A 21,481-nucleotide genomic window follows, 5' to 3' on the forward strand; every position below is an offset into this window, starting at 1 on the left:
TTGGTTTTCTGCCTACAGTTCACGGCTTTAAAAATGGGAGAGACAGCTGTTCCTGGGACAGTGACATTAATTTAGAGAGATTTGTAGAACATTAACTTTCTTTTAGACGTCTTTTTGCCAGGAAAAAAAAAAAAGAAAAAGAAAAGAAAAGAAAAAAGTCCATAATCAAACATCTGCTCTCAGAATTAATCTTAATAGGCCTTAAAAGCCTCATTTGGGATTTTTGTGCCGTGTTCTTGCAACACAAGTGAACTTTTGCACCGGGAACAGAGCCATTGGAAATCACAAGTGTTCTGCTTTTCTTTTTAATTGTTTAAGTGGCGAGCCATTGTTACACGACTTTTATAGATGCTCTTCTTTAACTGTGCCCAGCTTGAAGACTCTAAGACACTTCAGAGACTCATCTCCCCAGCCTCAGAAAGGCTTAAGTGTTTATATCTGGCTGGACCGGTCACTGCTGCTTTGGTAAGGTGAAGTCTGCCTCCCACAGAGCTCCTGCACTGAGATGGCCACCTTCAGCTCTCAGCGTCCCCGGGCTAGGTGACCTCATCCCAGTCACATGACCTCACCTCCCTGGGTGCTGAGTGCTGAGATGTCTGATTCTACGCCCCATGGCTATAAAATGAAAGATATTGTTCAAGTCACACATATTATAAAAGAATTTATTAAGAAAAGCTTTCTTTGTGCTGGGGCAGTGATTCGGCTGGTAAATCTGAGCTTCAGCACGCAGGGCCCATGGTTTGGTTTTATTTTATTTTGTTTTGTTATTTTGTTTTTTAAAAGCCATGAGAGGGTAGGGTTGGCAAACCTGCTCAGTGAGTGAAGGCACCTGCCACCCACCCAGATGACCTGAGTTTCACCTCTGTGACCCACTCTATGGAAGGACAGAACTGACTCCCGAAAAGTTGTTCTTTGGCCTAATGGAGGCTCCTGAAGAACAGAGCCTGCATCTGTCCACTCACAGACACACGAGAGATGGGTGTAGAGGAAGCGAGGGAGGAAGGAAGAACATTTGAAAAAGACCCCAAGTTTGCAAGTAGACCCTACCTCTCATCAGCCTGGTGCTTCACACAGATCTAATCCCAAAGCTTCCACTCACGGAATGAGGGGAGTCCTTGTGCCGGTCTGGCAGTTTCTCAAGACCGAAGCAGCACCCAGCAGAGAAGGGAACCCTCTTCAGTGCCAACCCCCCCACCCCCAGCTTCCCAAGGCAGGACTTACCTCTTTAGAGATCCCTCCAGACAAACTCGCCCTGTGGCAAGCTCTGCCATGTGTCTGCACAGGCCCAACTCAAATCCTGAAGAAGGCAAAATCCACTTTGCTCTAGCGCCCTGTCCTCTGAACTCTACTGCCCTGCATTGCCTACAGCCTCAGGTCCTACTGTTGTCAATGGGCACCCAAGGCACCGGGCCCTGGTGACAGTTCCCACTCAGTCTGGATACCCCAACATATCAGCTACCTCTCCTGATATGTCTACCTTTCAAAGGTAGCTTGCTGAGGATCACTGACTTCCAGTCTCTAGTCCCTAGGACACTGAGACACACACCCCCTCCCAGGACACTTGAGCACTCATTCCGTCAGGAACCAGGATCTGGGCACACGTGAGTTGCTCCTGTAGTCGGTGAGTACAGAAGTAACTGAGCAAGAGGCCAGATTCTACAATGGAGAACCAAGGCATGGCAGAGCCATTGTGAAGGCCGAGTTGATGCTGAGGGCTCCAGTACCAAAGCCAAGAGGCCCAATCTCCCCACCACACGAAGACCATTCCAGACATTCATACAACAACAACCAGGTTCGGGTGTGAGAGGCCAATGTGGAGCAGCAGAGACTAAAACTAAATCAAGCCAGGCATAATGACGCACATTAATGATCCTTGCACAGGGAGGACTGAGATAGGAACAGGTGCATGGGGCTAGCCTGAGCTACATTAGCAAGACTGTGTCTCAAAAAGGGAAAAAAGTCAAAGATGTTATATTTCTCTCCGTGCTTCCATCACATGTATTCTAAGTGGAGATCCAGGGAAACTGCTATTTAACAAGGTAATCCATCTAGTCTTTCATTTGACCCGTCATCTGACTTAATATAATATTTGTATTAATTCTTTGAGAATTTCATATATGCTTACAAAGTATTTTGATCATATTTATTTCCCCCTACCCCCAACTCCTTTTCCTAACTCCCTCTAGATTCACCATTTTCCTTTCCACCCCACCCCCAACTTCCTGTGTACCAGTGACTTTAAATAAACAAAACCCAGATCGGGTAAGTAAGATGGCTCAACACCAAGCCTGATCAACCAGGGTTCCATTCCCAGGGAAGAAGGAAAGAGACGACTCCTGTAAGTTGTCCTCTGACCCCTGCACAAGCCTCATGAGATGCATGGGCACCTGCATAAATGAACAATCACAACTTCTTTTGTTAATGTATCTGAGCCTGGTAGTAAACACCTGCAATCCCAGATCACGGAAGGTGGAGGCAGATAGGTCAGGAGTTCAAGGTCATCTTTGGCTAGATTGTGATTTCCAAGCCGATGTGGTACACAGGGAGTTGGGGGTGGGGTGGAAAGGAAAATGGTGAACCTAGAGGGAGTTAGGAAAAGGAGTTGGGGGTAGGGGGAAATAAATATGATCAAAATACTTTGTAAGCATGTATAAAATTCTCAAAGAATTAATACAAATATATTAAGTCAGATGACGGGTCTCTGAAAAAATAAAAATCTGAATATAGATAATGGATTTCTGCAAAGGCAGCTTTAAAATCAGCAGATACAGGCTAGAACTGTGCCCCTGGCATTGGCTGCTGACTTCTTGCTAAATGCAAACAGCTTTTCTGGGGTCTCTTTCTTTTCTCTCAGAGGAATTTCCGTACAGCCCAAGTGACATCATCCTATTTAAAGGTTCATCTCAGCCCACAGGACAGGACGACTATTCCCACACTTATGCCCACACTGCAAGCGCCAAGTGGGGGTGTGTGGGCAAAATACACACACACACACACACACACACAGAGGAGTATGCAGCCCACCCTGCTTGCATTCTCCAGTTAGTATTTCTGCCACAAAGCCTCGACTTGGGAAATTTTAACAGATTCGTAGGTATTTCATGTGTTCCAATAAATCTAGAGCTAAATCCTGCCTGAGCAGTCCGTCAGTACTAAACCAATGAAAACATTTGGCACCAGAGAATCCTTCCTCAACCCCCACCCCCACCCCCATCCCAGGGCCTTCCTCCCTCTTTCACTGGGTTTCGGGTGGGATCCATCTTGCTGGCTGCTGCCCACTAGGTGCCAAGCCACAGAGGTCTGTAACAGGTACAGAAAAAAAGAAGGCAGGAAAGCTTAGCTCCTCCGCTGCGTGCGGGGGCAGCCCGAAGAGATTCAATTCAGGGAAGGTCTAATCAGTTTGGTTTCAAGTCCACTGTTCGGCAAAAGCCCCGGAATGCTAATTGGAAAGTAACCTTGGAAACCGGAGCCTGGTACCCAGCGAATGTTGTACAAATGTGGCTGGACCTCCGAAGGGCACGTCCAGGGCAGCATTTCACAGGCTCCAGGCGCCTTTGTGTGGGAGATTTTATTTTCCACATTTATCTCTGTAAACCCTCTCTGTCGGCTGTCACCTACTGAATATGTCAAAGTCCCCAGAAGATGGGATATGGTTTGTCCATTGCTGCGACATCTCCCAGCCTGTTCCTAAAATACGGAAGCCACAAAACAGAGTGCCTGCAAAGCAGAAGTGTCTCGGATGATGGGGGAGGGGACTGCCCCTCTGTGGCTGTGTGGATAATGATGTGGTTATGAGGAAGCCTAGTATTCTGTGGCTCTCAGTGTGTCTGTCACTGAGGCCTGGGATACGGCCTGACATGCAAAGCTTATGCTGTGTGTCCTCTATGAGTTTGAGCAGGTCCCCCAAATTTCATCTCAGTAACATGACAGAAATCATTTAGGATCCCGGGGAGAAAAAAAAAATTGATTAGTCTCAAGAACTATGAAACCATTTCTGCTTGACCCCAGAATCCTGAAGGAGTCAGGATGCTCCTCCTTAGGAAAAACAAAAACAAAAACAAAAAACAAAGAACAAAAGTGCAGTAAACTGTAGCTCCGGGAGAGGAGACTTCCGCCTCTCAGAGGCTCAGAGATACACATTCTGAATAAGAGAAGAGTCTTTTCTATTCACAGCGATTCTGTGCTGAATAGAGATTATGTAAGTGCTTGAAAATAGCTGTTTTAAAAGACAACTGCAGATTAAAACTTCCTGACTTTGACATCTCATCATACCGAGTTGTTTATGAAAATAAGATTATGCTGTGCTCATTAGCATTTGGCACTTATATAAGGTTTCAATCCTTGTGTTTGGTACGGAAAACACACAAACTACTCTATCTCCCCCAGTTTCTTAGTTTCCTATTACATCATATTTTGAGACAGGGTCTTACTGGGCAGACCAAACTTACCTCGATATGAAAAGCCCAGGATTGTCTGAAACTAGTCATTCCCCTGCCGCAGACTCTCAGTAGCAAAATGCCTGGAATGTCCCACTCCCCTTAGGTCTGCCGCTTTAAAATTTAATTGGCTTTTAATTCCTTTTCATAGGTATATAGCTATATGTCGGTGCTTATAAATATTAATATGAAGAAGAGAGGTCTCAATGCTTAAGAGAGACTCCCTGCTCTCCCAGAGGACCTGAGTTTGATTCCTATCGCCCATGTCAAGCAGTTCACAATTGACTACAACTCCAGATTCAAGGAAACTTACTTACATTAGCTGACAGAAGCTGAAAGAGCAGTCAGTGCTCTTACCCACTGAGCCATCTCTCCAGCCCTGGGTTTCATTCTTATCCAGAGCCTTGGACATGAACATGGGCCTGTGGATATTTGTATGCTGATGACTTTGCAGTGAGATTTCTAAACATGCAGGACCCACCCAACAGACTGTGTGTTCCCAAGAACACACCCCCTGATCCAGGACCTTCCAAAAGGCTCTCGATGCATGGCTATGCCTCCGGGACCCTGTTGGAGAGTCTTGAACCCCTGACAATCCCAGCCAGAGCTCTGGTCTCAGCAAAGCTCCCATCTTCTGTCTCCCACAGGGTCCTGTGGCATCCACAGCGTCAGCGTTTTCCATCCTCTCCTCTGGGCCTGGTCTCCCGCCACCACCTCCACCACCACCTCCTCCTGGGCCACCTCCACCCTTTGAGAATGAGGATAAAAAGGAGGAGCCCTCCCCTTCTCGCTCAGCTTTATTTGCCCAGCTCAATCAAGGAGAAGCCATCACTAAAGGTAAGAAAACAAATCCTGGAAACCAACCGACTCCCTCTCCCTTTGACTCTAGGCATATGGATTCTCCACAGCCTCAGGGAAATGTATGCCATTCCACCACCATCCTTAGGATACAGGGAGAAGGAGCTGCCTCTTGAGGTGAGAGCCCGGGTGCTCTCCAGCTCCAGGAACATAGGCTTCATTGGGCTGCAACACAGACCAGTAAGAACTCTGAGATTCCAGGTGCTCAGCTGACCAATGGTTGGTGCCTCCTTGGCCCCAGGGCTTCCCCACCAATCTCCAAAACCAAGTCATCAAGGGCAAATGACATAAAAATGGCAAATAGTACCTATCCTACCTCTTGGAAGGTCTACCATTGGACTACCTTTATCTTCATATGGCAAGTAGTTGGTTATTTGAATACAAATGTTTAACATTTATCAGGATCAAAAGTATACTCATGCTAGACAATATAGTCATGTGGCCAAAAAGGTCTATTGTGGGTATTTTTGTTTTGCACATTTAGTAAGATTGAGGCTATAGAGGTTGCTCCACATGGGGCTGGAAGCTAAGAACTCAAACCTTCACATTTATTCCTGGCTCAGACCTGTGCTGCTCATCGCTCTGAAACTCACTTTCGAAGTAAAGGGATGGGCTTCTAACTCTAAAGCTGATTTCAAACTCTGGAAAAAAAAATACTTTCTGGGGGTGGCATAGCATTCTAAACCATACTTAATTAATGATTTAGCTGTGTGTCAACCAGGCAGTCTTTAGGGGCTTAGATGGCTTGAGGAATTGTAGGGGTTTTTTTGATTGCTTTTTGCACAGTAGGGGTGTCATCTCTTTAAAAACAGGGTTCTTTGCCGTGTTCATTATTTTTCTTATGACTGTGACAAAATTCCTCATAAAAGCAACTCAAGGAATGATCTGTCTTGGCTCACAGTTTGAGAGGACACTGTCCATCCATCGATAGGGAAAGTCATGGTGGTGGCCGGCAGCACAGGACTGCTTGCTCCTATCATAGTGGGTCAAGAAGCAGGGGGCATGAACACTGGTACCCAGTTCATGCTCTCCCTTTACTTCAGGCTGAGGCCTCAGCCCATTGCATGGGTCATCCCTATTTGGGGAGAGGCTTCTCTGCTCAGTGATGAATCTACGCAAATTCTCTCACAGACACGCCCAGAGTTGTGTCTCCTAGGTGGTTGCAAACCCAGCTGAGTTGACCCTTCATCTTCTCACTTCTTGGTAAAACAGGAAGCAGACAGGAAGTGGACAGGAAGTGTTGGCCAGGCTATGGTATTTCAGGACCTGCAACCAGTGACTTAACTTCTTCCAGCGAGGATTCACCTTAAACTTGTGATCGAATCTAAAGGTTCTCCAACCCCGCAGAGGAGTGTCTTGATCTAGAGACCAAGTTTTCCATGGGCCTAGAGGGACATTTATATCCTAAAAATAATGCTCTTTAAACACACACACACACACACACACACACACACACACACACACACACACACACGGCGTTTCTTTCAGTCTAAACTTACACAGGATTCAGTCTCCGTATATGGACCTGAAACAATAGTTCTTACACACCTCACCAAAAGTTCTCCTGTACTTTATATGGTGGGCACTTATTTCCTTCTTCATAAGATGGGATGATTGTACCTACGCTGTGCCACCATCTGTTTTAGTTTCTTCTCTGTTGCTGTGACAACAGTGACTTCAAGGGAGAAGGGCTTCCAATCCCAGGTTACAGTCCATCCTTGTGGGGAAGTCAAGGCAGGCACCCGAAGCAACTAGTCACATCACAGTCAAGAGCAGAGAGAAGGTGAACACACGCATGCATAGTGTTCAGCTAGCTTTCCCTACTCTTATATACTCCAAGGCCCACAACCAGGGAAGGGTGCCGCCCATTTTCAAGCTGTTCTCATACCAGTCAAGACAATCCCCCACAGACATGGCCACAGGCCAACCTGACTTAGACACTTTCTTATTGAGATTCTCTCCCCAGAGCATCCTTCCTTAGGGTAAGTTGACAATTAAAACTGCCCTGCCTTCCTAGGGCTCCGGCATGTCACAGATGACAAGAAGACATACAAGAATCCCAGCCTGAGGGCTCAAGGACAGATTCGCTCTCCAACCAAAACTCACACGCCGAGCCCCACATCTCCAAAATCGAATTCTCCTCAGAAACATACTCCAGTGTTGGAGCTGGAAGGGAAGAAGTGGAGAGTGGTAAGTATAATCCTGTGACATGATTCGCCTCACTAAAACCATCTTCTAAACACCTCAGACCTCTTCCAAAAGACATGGGAACTTCCAAGTGAAACGTAAGATGCAAAAAAAAAAAAAAAAAAAAAAAAAAAAAAGATGCCAAAATGAGAAACCAGGCACGTCTACAGTCTTGCATTCTTTTTTTTTTTTTTTTTTTTTTTTTTTTTAAAGTAGCTGCTATGGAGTCTTTCCTTCTACTTTGTAGAACTACTTTTGGTTTGGTTTGGTTAGGTTTTTTTGAGACAGTGTTTCTCTGTGTCACCCTGGATGTCCTTGAACTTGTTCCATAGATCAGGCTGTCCTCAAAGATCTGTCTGACTCTGCCTCCCGAGTGCTGGGAATAAAGGTGTGAACCACCACCACCTTGTTTAAAACTATTTTTTAACTGTGGTAAAAATGCACATAACATTCACCAGTAACTACTGTTTCGGTAACTATTTCATCTCAAATTGGGGTTTCTACCATGCCTTGGATCATTCGGTCACCAGATAAAAGATACACAACCTTTATATTTATAATAAGCCTTATTCAGCACGGGAGCTGGGCAGATATCCACCCTCTATGCTATCGTGTCTACTTCCCACAGAAGACCCAGAGTGAAAACTTGCTGTGTTCCCCGTGGGCTGCTCTCAACTCCAGCTGGCCAGGCCTCATGACCATGTTTTCATAACTCACTTACCCATGGCGACTTCTCCTCTCTCCACCTACTTCTCTCTCCCTGGTGTGATCTGCTTCCTCAGACCCCAAGCCCTGGAACCAAAAACCCTGCCTATCTCCTGTCCGGCTATAGGCTGTACACATCTTTGTTCACCAATGAGGGATAACTTGGGGTGGGGGGGGGGGGGGGTTGGACAAGGTTACATAGTATCACTTGGGTCTATGTGTGGCTTTTCTCATCCCTGGGCAACCAGGCCTTGTATTTAGCTTACAGCACATAGCAAAAGACCAAATCTCAAGAAAGCATCTTTAAGTGCACATCCCTGTGGTGCTGCTGGGTGTTTATACTGTTGGGTTTCCATCCCTGGCATTCACTGCAGGATATTCTTTATCTTGCAGAACTCAACCTGTTAGACAGTGGCTCCATTTCCTCCAGCCCTCCAGCCCCTAGCCACTGCCAGCGTGTTTCCTTCCTGTGAGCGTGACTACTGATTTGCAAACTTTTAAGGGAGGACTGGGGATCAGGGTGAGGAAGAAGCCCTCAACCAGTACTCCTGGGACTCTGGGCTGATAGTTCATAGCCTGAAGCCACCACTGCCACCCAGCATTCTAAGGGTTAATTATATAAGCATGCCAGGCGTGCTTTGGATATGGATGGTAGATGGAGTCCTCTACTGAATCAGGGAGCTCTCTTAAAGATTAAGGAGCAAAGTCCCTGGAAAAGCTGCCAAAGCCTGAGAAGACACTGGAGCAGCCCCATCTCCTGATGACCACAGCAGGGCCTGATGCAGCATCAAATGGACTGCCAGCATCCACATAGCAACCAAGCATACATAGCAACCACATCCCTGCTCCAGCCCTGCCCTCTAGCAGGGCTGTTAACATTGACACTCAGCAAACTGATGTCCACTTCCAAGTGGTTCACTCACAGTCCTCTGATTACAATCGACATTAAGGCCTGGAGGTTTCTCCGTAAGGAGAATGTTCCAGAAGACAACCTACTGAATGGCAACAATTCTGTTGAAGCCCCTAGCAAGGTCAGCAGTCAGTTGGTTCGACCCATCTTTCTATTCATGTTTAATGCCCATGTCTGTTTTACCTTTAGGAATACCAAGAGGACAGGAATGACCTTGTCATCTCCGAGACCGAGCTGAAACAAGTGGCTTACATTTTCAAATGTGACAAATCCACTCTTCAGATAAAGGGAAAAGTGAACTCCATCACTGTCGGTAGGCAAAGCTTAGGCTGTGTGCTTGCTGCGCTGAGCTGTGATGCAGAAACCTGCCCCGTGCGTTTACCAGAGCTTCGTTCTCCTCTTTTAGATAACTGCAAGAAGTTTGGCCTGGTGTTTGATCATGTGGTGGGCATTGTGGAAGTGATCAACTCCAAGGACATTCAGATCCAGGTGAGCAGCCTCTAGGGACCATGCTCTGCCCTGGCCGTGGCTCTGCATGAACTGTTCATCTTCCTGCAGGGGACAGAGGAAGGGACTCGTTCCTTATGTCCACCCAGAAAACATCACATTCCTGATCTTTCTAAACACAACTTCATCATCGCCTCTCTGGGGAAGCCCAGTCTTTAGTCTCAGTCACCGTTAGTTGGTCTTGTTTTTTTTTTTTTCTCCCCCTCCCCACCCCCACCATTTTGTACTGCACTGTCTTACTCTCTTGATCTCTTGTCTTCTTCTTCTTTTTTTTTTTTTTTTTTTGGTTTTGGTTTTGTTTTTTTTTTTTTTTTTTTCGAGACAAGGTTTCTCTGTGTAGCCCTGGCTGTCCTGGAACTCACTTTGTAGACCAGGCTGGCCTCGAACTCAGAAATCCTCTTGCCTCTGCCTCCCAAGTGCTGGGATTAAAGGCGTGTGCCACCACCACCCTTAACCTCTTGATCTCAAGGACAGCTACCGAGCTAAGGACACAGCTCAGTGGCCCAGTGCAGGCACTCATAAGACTCTGGGTTCTGTCCAGCACTAAAAAGGAAAGCAAAGCCAGCTATTCACTGTTCACAGTTCTAAAGACCTACGTTGAACACTGTAGGCGCCTGGTAAATGTTGCTGAGCACACGAGTAGATGAATCAGCTACTACATGGGGAAAAAAAGTCTGTTGAGAGGCTGTCCTAGGAGAGTAACATCCCCCATGCTAAAGCGAATCCCCCCCCCCCATGGAGAAGAATGGCTCTGAGGGAGAAGGGGGGTGGTAGACAGAATCAATGAGATTATCAGAAAAAAAGAAGAAAAAAAAAAAAAGGCCAGAGACTAAGTAGGATCAGAATTGAATTTTCAGAAACAAGAAAAAGTCTGTCATTTTGATTTTGTCAAGTCGGCTTTTACAACATACAAAGATCCAAAGGACTTCTGACTTTGGGCCAAGTCCAACTCCTCTCATTTGTTCTGCTATTTGCCGAGTGTTAATTACCCTTTACAATCTGGTGTTTCTGTGTGGTAATTGACAAAATTAGACTTCAGTTATGTAAATCTTTCTCTTTCCTGGGTTTCTCTCCATTCACACGTTTAATTAGAACTCACTTAATTGTATATATTACATTTGTCTATTTACCTTGTCATTTTAAGACGTTGGTTTCTGTTTATGCCCACTGTGTGGAAACAGCCCTGATTGGGGATCCTGAATCCTGGATAGGAATGCCAGCTCTACACATACATATCTGATATTCCCAGGAAAGGGGAGGTAATGCTATAACCAAATAAAGAATATCTCTTGGAAATCCTACCGCAAATGGCACATGTCATTTAGAAGAACTGCCATTGACACCAAAGCAAGAGGTTTCTTCCTGTCCTTATTTCTATTCAATAATGTCATGTATTAAAGATCCTAAGTCCTGCAATAAGATAAGAAAAATAACTAAAATAAATAAAATTGAAAAGGAAGAGATAAAAGTGTCTTTATATGATGGCAAAATGACTGTTTTATATAAAGGCCAATAAACTATACAGCAAGACAGCTAGATAGGTATACTATCAACAGAAAAAATTCATCATCGCCTGACACCACAAATACGTGTTAGGAAATGTAACACAGGATAAGATTCAGAATAGAAACAAAATGAAGGAGACCAAGTAATAAATCAACAAAACAGATGAAAGGTATTTATAAAGCACACAGAATAGTTGTGAATTAATGCACAAAAGAGACACCAGTACCATTTCTGTCTCTTTAGTCTGTAAGTAAGTCCAGCAAAACTCAAATATTTCAGCATTTTTTATTGAAGAAGAAGGAAGAAGAGGAGGAAGAAGAGTAGCTTGAAATTCACTTTGAAGCCAAGAGAGTGATTAGGAGGATCTGAATTTGGCTCCTCCTAAGCACCAAACTAAGCTGTCCCCAGCTCTGTAACTCCAGCTCCCAAGCATCTGGCATGCTCTTGTAAACTCTACCTGGTCCGTGACTCACGTGCACTAACCCACACCCAGACACAGGTGATACACTGAACTCAAAAAATAAAGTCTTTGAAAGACTAGACAAAATCATTTGAAAGTAGATGAACAAGGTGAATTGGGTCATCCTAAGGTGACACATGGTTGGAGATATTTGAAAAAGACGCCCCCCCCAAAAAAAAAAACCATAAAAACAAACAAACCGAAAAAGCAGAGTAGCAACCATGATGTAGATGGGTGTATACACTGAAATGGATTTGAGAACAGTTGGTTATTTATGTGGGAAAACAACACCAAGGAGCTGGAGAGGATGGCTCGGCAGTTAGGTGCACTGGCTGCTCTTGCAGAGGACCTAGGTGTGGTTCCCAGCGTTCTGGTTTTATTTCCCAACCATCTCTAAGTCTAGTCTCAGGATCTGCCGCCCTCTTGTGGCCACCACAGGTAGCGCACACACATGGTCTACAACACACATGCAGGCCAAAAACACCAATACAAATTAAAATTTTTAGTTAAAGGAAAAAATTAAAAATAAAACAACCAATGAATCCCCACTTCATGCCATACTTAAAAGTAAGGTTCCAAATTAAATACTTTCAAACATTTAGAACAACATACGGGGTGGGGTGGGGGGTGGGGAGCCTTCAGTTTCATGGTTCATGTGATTCAAAACCTCAAACCATAAAGAAAACTAGTGGTTAATCTAACCCCATTAAAGTTAAAATTCTAGACTGGGGATTGAGTTCAGTGGTGAAGTGTTCACATAGCATGGGTGAGGTCCAAGGTGTAACCCCCAGTACTGTGCCTGAACACACACACACACACACACACACACACACATACCACAACTTTCATAATATATATTCAACAGAAGATATGATATGCAAAGCTGAAAGACCAGATATGGATTAAGGAAAGATACTTGCAATGTAGATAATAAAAAGGATTTGCATCTAGAATATGTAAAGACACTAGCTAACACAGACTGAAAACTGAGACCCATGCTCTAATAGAAAAGCCAGAGAGAATATTAACACTTCAGAGACATAAAAGAGTGAACTGGCTGGCACACACATAGGAAGATATGATAGCGTGACAGAAGGAGGGGTGTAAATGAATACCACAGTCTCAGATTCTTGTCCAGGCTCATCTCTTTTGCATTCAGAATGTCCTTGATCTGTGCAGAGCCGCATCCACCGAATCTGACCTGTAAAGGATCTATAAGGGCAGGGCTGAGTGCGTGCTAATGTCAGGTGTGCAAGCGGTCATGGAAGTACCACACTGGGCTCCCTGCTACGCCCGAGTGACAGCGTGAACTTGGTACACTCACTTCAGGACAATAGGCACCAAGTATATATGCCACATCCACAGTCTGAGCCAGTATGCGCTTCTGTGCGTATGGTAAAGCTCTGGTCACAGATAGGGAAACATAGAACGCATGTATCGTGGTGGCATGGTAGTAGCAAGAGAGAGAAAAAAATATGTAAGTGTCCACCAACTGGACTATAAGTGTCCACCAACTACAACACTATTCAACAGTTAAAAAGAACAAGCTATTGTTACCAGCATTTTTTTAAAAGAGGTGGATTTTTAAAAACAGGTAAATTTTGTTTAAAGGGCATTGAGCTGAAAGGCTAAGTTATAGGATCATGCTATGTAATAGATCCATTTATTAAAAAATATAGAGTGTGCAAACCAATTCATATGTGAAGTCCACTTATGACATGCCAAGGCGTTCTCTTGGGCACTTCACCTAATAGATAGATCATAAGCAACAAACAAACAAAATTGTTTTTAAGATTTGTTTATTATATATAAATACACTGTAACTGTCTTCAGACACTCCAGAAGAGGGGATCAGATCTCATTACAGATGGTTGTGAGCCACCATGTGGTTGCTGGGATTTGAACTCAGGAAGAGCAGTCAGTGCTCTTAACTGCTGAGCCATCTCTCCAGCCTCTCCAAACAAGTCTTAAAAACAAGGACAAACAACAAAAGCCAGGAGAGTCGTTACTTACAAGGAGGAGGGAAGAAGGGGGAAGTGAGGGACAGTGGGGTGGAAGTACCCAGGGGACTTCCGTGACAGTGAGATCTTAGTTCTCAGGAGTTGGGGAAACAGCGGTTGAGTGTGTGCTACACACCTATAATCGCAGCACTCAGGAGGACTCTGTGCGCTTAGAGGCCAGCTTGCTCTGTACAGCAAGTTCCAGGCTAGTCAGGGCTGCAAAGTGAAACCAAGTCTCAAAAACAAACAAGCACAGTAAAGCTGGGTGTAACCGTGTACACCTGTGACCAAAGCCCTGGGGCGGTAGAGACAGGAGAAGGATCAGCAGTTCAAAGCCATCTTTGGTCCCAAAGTGAGTTCAAGGCCAACCTAGGTTACCTGAGACCCTATTAGAAGGGAAGGGAGGGAGGGAGGGAGGGAGGGAGGGAGGGAGGGAGGGAGGAAGGAAGGAAGGAAGGAAGGAAGGAAGGAAGGAAGGAAGGAAGGAAGGAAGGAAGGGAACTTTCAAACAAACCAAAAGGGAATTAGCTGGAATGCCACACTAATAAAGTTGTTGTAGAAAGTGTATGTATCTATTATTCTTTGTATGTTTCCATGCCTGAAGTATCTTGTTACATTTTTAAGGATGTGAACTGTGCACTGTGAACAGTTACCTCAGGAAGGGTGAACTACTGGTTGCCTGTGGAAGGAGCTACAAGGACCAATTCGGAGACAAGAGAAACGTTTGATGGAACACTTAGTGAATTTCTGAGTGCTCAAACCAAGAGAGTGCCATTACCTAGTTAAAGTGCCTAGTAAATTGTCTGAAAGGGGCCAGGGCACAACTGAAGCAGAAATCACTTACCTGCCTGGGGCTGAGATGGGGACCGACTGTAAGTGGCCATTAGTGATATTTTTAGAATAGTGGAACTATTCTAGAAGCAGCTTGTGGTCCTGATTGCACATCTCTGTACGTTTGTGAAATGGCATCCAACTGTACTCTCAAAAATGGGTGGTTCGTGTATACATAAAGATTGGGGAAGACAGACAACCATCATCAGTGGAAATTTTTCAAATTATTACTGAGAAATAATATCCATAAACCAAGCCTCTAGGAGTCGCTGGCAGCATCTCGCTTTCCTTAGCTAGGCTGGTGGTATCTGTGGGCTTCAGGCCGGCATGTAAACTCTTTTCATCATTACAACATAAAGAAATTTAGAAGTCATGAAAACATGTCTAAGCACATTTTTAAAACAAGCACATACATGCATGTACACACAGAGACACAGACACACATTCTCTCTCTCTCTCTCTCTCTCTCTCTCTCTCTTCTGTATATATACTATTTAACTCAGGCAGAGCCCTGCCTGTACCTGCCTGACCTTGAACGACTCAGCTGGACCTTTCTCTTGCTCTGGGCTTCAATTCCAACTCAGTCTCCAGTTTCTATGGAGCAAAGCGGGGAGAAGCCCAGTGACCGGCTAGACGCCCCACAAGGAATTCTTTTGGGCACCTGCACCCCAGACAGAAAGTGTTCCTTTGGTTTGCAAACTAAGCCTTTTCTTCAGGTTGAAAGGAGAGATGTCTTTATTGCTTTAATTACCATTACAAGAAGGAAACTTCTAGAGTAGTTATGAAGTCTTTGGGAGAATGCTAGATCCCTGTGGACATTGTGGGAAGGGTTGAAAACTGATTGTTAGAAGAGAAACTTAAAACTGATCTGAGTTTTTACGGGACTTAGATACTTGTAAGCAGTACAAAGCGCTGCCTCCTCTTGCTCAAGGGTTCCGATTATCTGGGTCAGCATCCTGAGTCTGAGCTCCTGAAATGAGTACGTTCTGAAACACCCAGACACCCATCTCATCTGAACTTCACCTTCTGCCTCTTACCCGGCAAATGGCTTCCATGAGAAGAATTGGAGAGTTTCTTGTTCGCTCTGAAGTTTGGGAACAATCTACTTGGCTTCTCTTCGAAATTAATCTTATTGTTCAGTGTCTGTATGGATATTTGTTCTAGCCCCAGTCTCAGAGATAACTGTCAAAACTTAAATTTTAAGCAAATGAATCCTGTTTCTCTTATCGTGAAATCAGAGAGGCGCTTCAGATTCACTAACGGGTTGCAGGGCTTTTCTGAACATTTTAGCTGCTGCCTCCAAATTAATCCCTTAATTTCATCTCAAGAAAGGGAAATCCTGCCTACTTAGGATTCCCCACCCCCCTTGTATAGTCCTTTCACTGTGTCCTCAGATGACACTTGCCCTGCACGTAGACACAGAGATACACACAGAGAGGGGAGTGGGGGAGAGAAAGGAAGACAGACAGACACAGAGAGCATGCTACCCCATAAGTCCAAAGCTAAACTCAGGAGTAACTCCAGAAGTACCTGCTTGGGAACATGGCCATTTTTAGTTCTTTGCTTCAGTCCCATTTTTTCCCCTTAGGTAATGGGGAGAGTACCAACAATCTCCATTAATAAGACAGAAGGATGCCACCTGTACCTCAGTGAAGATGCACTAGACTGTGAGATCGTGAGCGCGAAGTCGTCCGAGATGAATGTCCTGGTCCCTCAGGATGACGATTATGTGAGTACCTCCCAAAAGCCTGCCCAGAAAAGGCTTTGTGGTGTATTCATGTTAGCATTCTTAGAGAGGTGCCCATCAGCTGCCATCTCGGGAGCTTCATTTGAAGACAACGTAACAGGCAGGCAAGGGAGGGAGCCAAAATAGAATGCTCCTCTTTTTTTAAAAAAAAAATTATTTATTTATTTATTTATTTATTTATTTATTTTTATGTATATGAATGCACTGTAGCTGTACTGATGGTTGTGAGCCATCATGTGGGAATAAAGGTTTCTCGTTCCGGTCCGTCCCACCCACTTCAGCCTAGAAATTTATTTATTATATCTAAGTACACTGTAGCTGACTTCAGACACACCAGAAGAGGGCATCAGATCTCATTACAGATGGTTGTGAGCCACCATGTGGTTGCTGGGATTTGAACTCAGGACCTTCAGAAGAACAGTCAGTGTTCTTAACCGCTGAGCCATCTCGCCAGCCCTATAATGCTCCTTTTAACATAAGGGTCTACTAAGAAGCTCAATAGAAAGAGCTCAAAACTCTAAAAAAATAATAATAATAACCTAGGGTTGGATTGAGGAGCCTCACAATGGGGCCCAGAATCCAGGTTCTTTGTATATGCTATGGGGGAGTACATTCATGCCGTGACACACATGGAGTTCTGAGGAAAACCTCTGGTGTCAGTCCTAGCCATCCTCCACCTTATTTGAGACAAGGTTTCTTGTTCACCACTGCCTAAGCTTCTAGGGGTTATTCTCTCATCCCTCCATTTTATCATAGAAGGGCTGAAATTGCAGGCATGGTTTATGTATGGGTTTGGGGGATTCAAACTCAGGCCCTCCTGCTTGGACAGACAAGCACCTTGTCTACTGAGCCATCCATCTAGCTCCCCAGCCCCAGAATCTTGATTCTTAGCAGGCTCCCAAGTAAGTCCTCATACCATCAGCCCATTGAATCCTCCATTTAGAAATCCTAGCCCGAGGAATTCATCTGGCGCTTCCTTTACATCCTCCCCCAAGTGGAGCAGTTTCTGGAGGAACCACATTAGATGTCCATGCGTGTCAGTGTTGAGTAAGATTGAGAAATCTCCTTTTTGAGATTCTGAAGTACAGGAGATCTGCTCATCGTTATTACATGGAAACTAACACATGGAGAATTCTAAGTCTAACTGGGCCGAGCAGGGCAGGAAGAGGCAGCAAATGAGACTCAGCAAGTCGCTTTCAAGAGAATGGCCACATCAGCTTGGCAGGTTGCTTACCAGCTCTCTACAGGTTGCAGTCAGCAGACAGGTTGTGTGTATAATCCCAAAACTCAGAAGGTAGAGGCAGAAGGATCGGAGGTTTGAGATCAGTGTCGGTCAAGTACAAAATGAGTTCAAAGCTAGCCTGGGTACTTGAGGTCTGTCTCAAAAAGCAAGCCTGGTTCTTCATAAATACCAATGATCGGATGATCCCATCGTGAAGTCACAGACCATGTCTGTCCACCTGTGACTCTGCCCTCTCTATGATGCAGATTGGGATCTGATACAATTTCTTTCGCCCATTGCATGACACACATGATCCTTCAATGTGTCTGCAGGAGTGTACCATGTAATTAACTGTCTTTCTCAACTTCTTCCAGAGAGAATTCCCCATTCCCGAGCAGTTCAAGACAATATGGGATGGCTCCAAGCTGGTCACCGAACCTGCAGAGATCATGGCCTGACATCCAAGAAATAGCCTTCCCTGAGTCTCCTCTAGCGAACAGAAGCAAGCAGCTAATAGGAGCTAGATTTTACCATAGCCCCGACGCCCGTGTCCGTGTCCGAATCCTGCAGTTCTGTGCCATGGAAAACAGTATCTTTTCTGGCAGGCTTTTATGGGCGTTTTGAAATATTTAACATTTGATCATGATTTGTGTGTGATTTTACTTCCACGTGATAACTAGTAAACACGGCAGTTAAAGGGAAAAGAATTCTGTTCCCATCACACCACCAACTCCGTAACTGATAAGGAAAAGCCCTGCCTATTTCTTCCTTTCAGTTTAATTGCTAGTTGAAAAAAAAAAATGAAGCCTTAGAGAACCTATGTATGTTTTTACCTTTTAGACAACTTTAAAATAGTCTTGTGCCCTAAAGAATAAGGCTCTATTTTTTAATTTTTACGTGCTCCCCTTTATCAGCGTGGACATCCTGTCAGCATGAATGAATTCTTCAATCCATGCTTTTACACACACATATACACAAAGAGAAAACATCTAAGGAAACACAATATACCCTTTATAGTTACTGAAAAACAAAAGAAATCCTAACTCCATCTTTCTCGTGAGTCACTTTAAAAGTTCTAATTTGCCTGCATATCCTAAGACAAAGGGTGGTGGCAGGGAGGGGTGGGGTGTGGTAGGGACTCAGTCCTCAGTTTTTGCTTTGTAATACCTCATGGTCTGGTTTGAAGGATAGCTCGGCCTTTGCGTTGCAGTTTTGAAGTCACCCATAGTATCAGACAACCCCATACAGGTCTCTAATGCTTATTAGAGATGAGTCCCTTTTCCACTGGCCAGGCTAACCAGTGCTAACCAGCCTCAAAGACAAAAATGCCCAAGAGCCTGACTATTGCTTCTGGAATCAGTTGTTTGGCTCTGGTTGGGTTTTCTAGTCTTGATAGTACACAGACTTCCAGGCAAGCAACAACACTCTTCGTGTCTCTTCTCTGCACGTGGCCGAGAACTCTGCAGCTTTTTGGGTCCTGTGTAACGAAGCATAGCGCTAAGCTTTTGGAACCAGTGGGAGCATCTAGATTGTGCCTACGAAGACCCCGCTGGCTATCATTTTTTCAGTTTTCTAATAGCTTCTATATCCATACAGTCTTCATATCACTGATGTTTGTGTATCAAAGTTTTGCTATAAAAGTTCTGTCCTTATGAACTATGTGGTGGCTTTAGTAAGTATAATTTTTTGAACAGTAAAGTTATACTAAGTAAAACCAAATTGTTTAAATACTGAGATGAATTCTCATTTTGGTTTTGCATTTGTTTTGCCCTGTTTTATCTTTCGCTTGCTACTTGTTGATTTGTTTGCGGTCAGCCAGAGATACAAAGTGAGACACTATTGGAGGTACTTAATGCCGAGCCTGACAACTTGAGTGTGATCTCCAGGAACCACGTGGTGGAAGGAGAGAAGTGACCTACACAAGACGTCCTCTGACCTGTACATACACATCATCACATCATGAATGCACATGCCAGTGCGCACACGCGCACACACACACACACACACACACACACACACAAGTTTTTTTTAAAAACTTTAAATTTAAAAAAAATAAAAGTCAAAATGGAGCTGGAGACATGGCAGCAGTTAGGAGCTCGGCCGTTCTTGTAGAGAACCCACCCATGTTCAAGTCCATCACCCACCTGACAGCTCATAACCTCCTGTAACTCCAGTTCCAAGGAATCTAACATCCTCCTGGGTACCTGCATGCATGTGGTGCACCTGCGCACTCGATCACGCACATACACATTCAGTTGTACTTTAATAGTCAAAATGAAAATTGCCATCACATTATATTACATATTTGCATTATAGTGGCCTTATGTAACCAGGGTTGTTTTTTTTTTTTTTTTTAATTAAAAAATAAAACTAGAGCTTTTTTTTGTTGTCAATATTAAAAACCTGGTAAGGGGGCTGGAGAGGTGGCTCAGCGGTTAAAAGCACTGACTGCTCTTCCAGAGGTCCTGAGTTCAATTCCCAGCAAACACATGGTGGCTCACAACCATCTGTAATGGGATCTGACACCCTCTTCTGGTGTGTCTGAAGACAGCAACAGTGTACTCACATAAATAAAATAAATAAATCTTTTTTTAAAATAAAATAAAATAAAAAATAGAACTAGAAGGAAAGAAAATAAGCTGCAGAAAGTCAAGTGCCACGGGCTCCCATGTCTCTTTAGTATTTTTGGATGAAAATGAAATCCCAAAGGCAGTCTTTGCTGTAAATCCTCTCCTAGATAACACTGCCCGCAGCCACCTCAATCCCTTCTCAGAGTCTTCCCTTACGAATGCCTGTGGGAATGGCAGGGAATACAGACCATGTGGCTTATTTATCCCCTTCATTGATTGGAAATGTTTACATCAGCTTCTTAGAAACCATGACTCTGCCTCACCCATTTTCAACGAGGCAGATGCTGGGGTCCAGGGACATCAGCCCCTTGTACAGAGAGAAGCAACAGCAGGTCAGGCAAAGGCTGCAGCAGCTCGCTGTAACGACTGTAGTTCCCTTAGTCTGGCATCTCTGTGAAGTACCTGACACCTGACTGGCATCACATTCCACTGGTTCCTTCCCGATCATCAGTGAAGCTCCAGACACGGCCTTTTCCTGGTTAAACTCCCTTGGTGTGTAACAAGTACCTCTGCATCCTCTACCTGCCACTCCTCCTCTTTAGTTCCTCGGTGATCATTTGTCTCCCTTCAGTTCATTGTCTGCATGGTGACACTCAAACCTACCCGCATCTGAACCCATCTCCCCAGTTCCTGATTCTCGTTGTCTATAGGTTATTTTCCAGCCACTTTTCCCAACTTCTCAGTATGGCTGAAGTCACACACATTTCCCACACGAAATCCGGTGTTCTTCAGCTACCTGCCAAGCTTAAGGCCCTGTCTCAGTCACTTGCTCTGTTTAAATACCTAATAAGAGCAATTGCAAAAAAGGATGGATTTATTTTGGCTTACAGTTTTAAGGGATACAGTCCACCTCAGTGGGGAAGGCATGGTAGCAGGAACATGAGGTAGCTTGTAAAATAAATTTATACCTATCCCTGTCTTAGCTTTCAAATGAATACGTCTCAGACTATGACTTATGTAGCTTTACGCAATTACTGGGGGGAGTTACCCCTAATCTGTCTTTTTTTATGCTAAACTGTCTACTTCCCCAGCTGTGCCGTGTCGTCCCCCCCCCCCCAATACTTGCTTTTTGTGTCTTCCTGAGTTATTTCTGCTCTACCAACCTGTCCTTAGGATCCATTTCACTCGAGCATTTGCTACTGTCCCATCATATCTAATGCAGACTGCCTCTTCTCTCCTTCCTCCTCCCAAGAGCCTCCCTCTCCCCCTTTCTTCTTGAGATCCCTACCTGTGACCCCCCAGCCTGGTCACCCAAGCCCTGCCTACCTCTGTCCTCCTCAGTAATTGGCTATCACCAGTTATATTTAACCAATAATTTTAAATTGGGGAGCGAAATTTACTCAACAATGGCTGATGTACAAGGGAATTCACTGGTCTTGGGGCAGCCAAGTCTTGGGGATACAGAATTTAGCATTTGAATACATTAGCAACACCGGACCAACCCCCTGACAGTAGCTGGGCACATTGCAGAGGGCGAGACAG

General features: G+C 44.6%; 1 protein-coding gene across 3 annotated transcripts in view; it reads left to right on the forward strand.

Annotated features, from left to right (window-relative positions):
• Positions 1-19,744, forward strand: part of Cap2 (CAP, adenylate cyclase-associated protein, 2 (yeast)) — a 148,379-nt gene extending 128,635 nt beyond the window's left edge. For 2 of the 3 annotated variants that reach the window (XM_006516946.2, XM_030247379.1), the window contains exons 8-13: positions 5,084-5,273; positions 7,312-7,484; positions 9,286-9,409; positions 9,503-9,585; positions 15,989-16,129; positions 17,744-19,109. In XM_006516946.2, coding sequence (XP_006517009.1) covers positions 5,084-5,273; positions 7,312-7,484; positions 9,286-9,409; positions 9,503-9,585; positions 15,989-16,129; positions 17,744-17,827 — 795 coding nt within the window. In that variant the 3' untranslated portion in view covers positions 17,828-19,109. Of the gene's footprint in view, positions 1-5,083; positions 5,274-7,311; positions 7,485-9,285; positions 9,410-9,502; positions 9,586-15,988; positions 16,130-17,743 lie in introns of all 3 variants that reach the window. The other variant, NM_026056.4, reaches the window with a different exon arrangement.
• The last annotated feature ends 1,737 nt before the right edge of the window (positions 19,745-21,481 follow it).

Source organism: Mus musculus, chromosome 13, assembly GCF_000001635.26.
Source record: "Mus musculus strain C57BL/6J chromosome 13, GRCm38.p6 C57BL/6J".
Taxonomy (NCBI): Eukaryota; Metazoa; Chordata; class Mammalia; order Rodentia; family Muridae; genus Mus; species Mus musculus.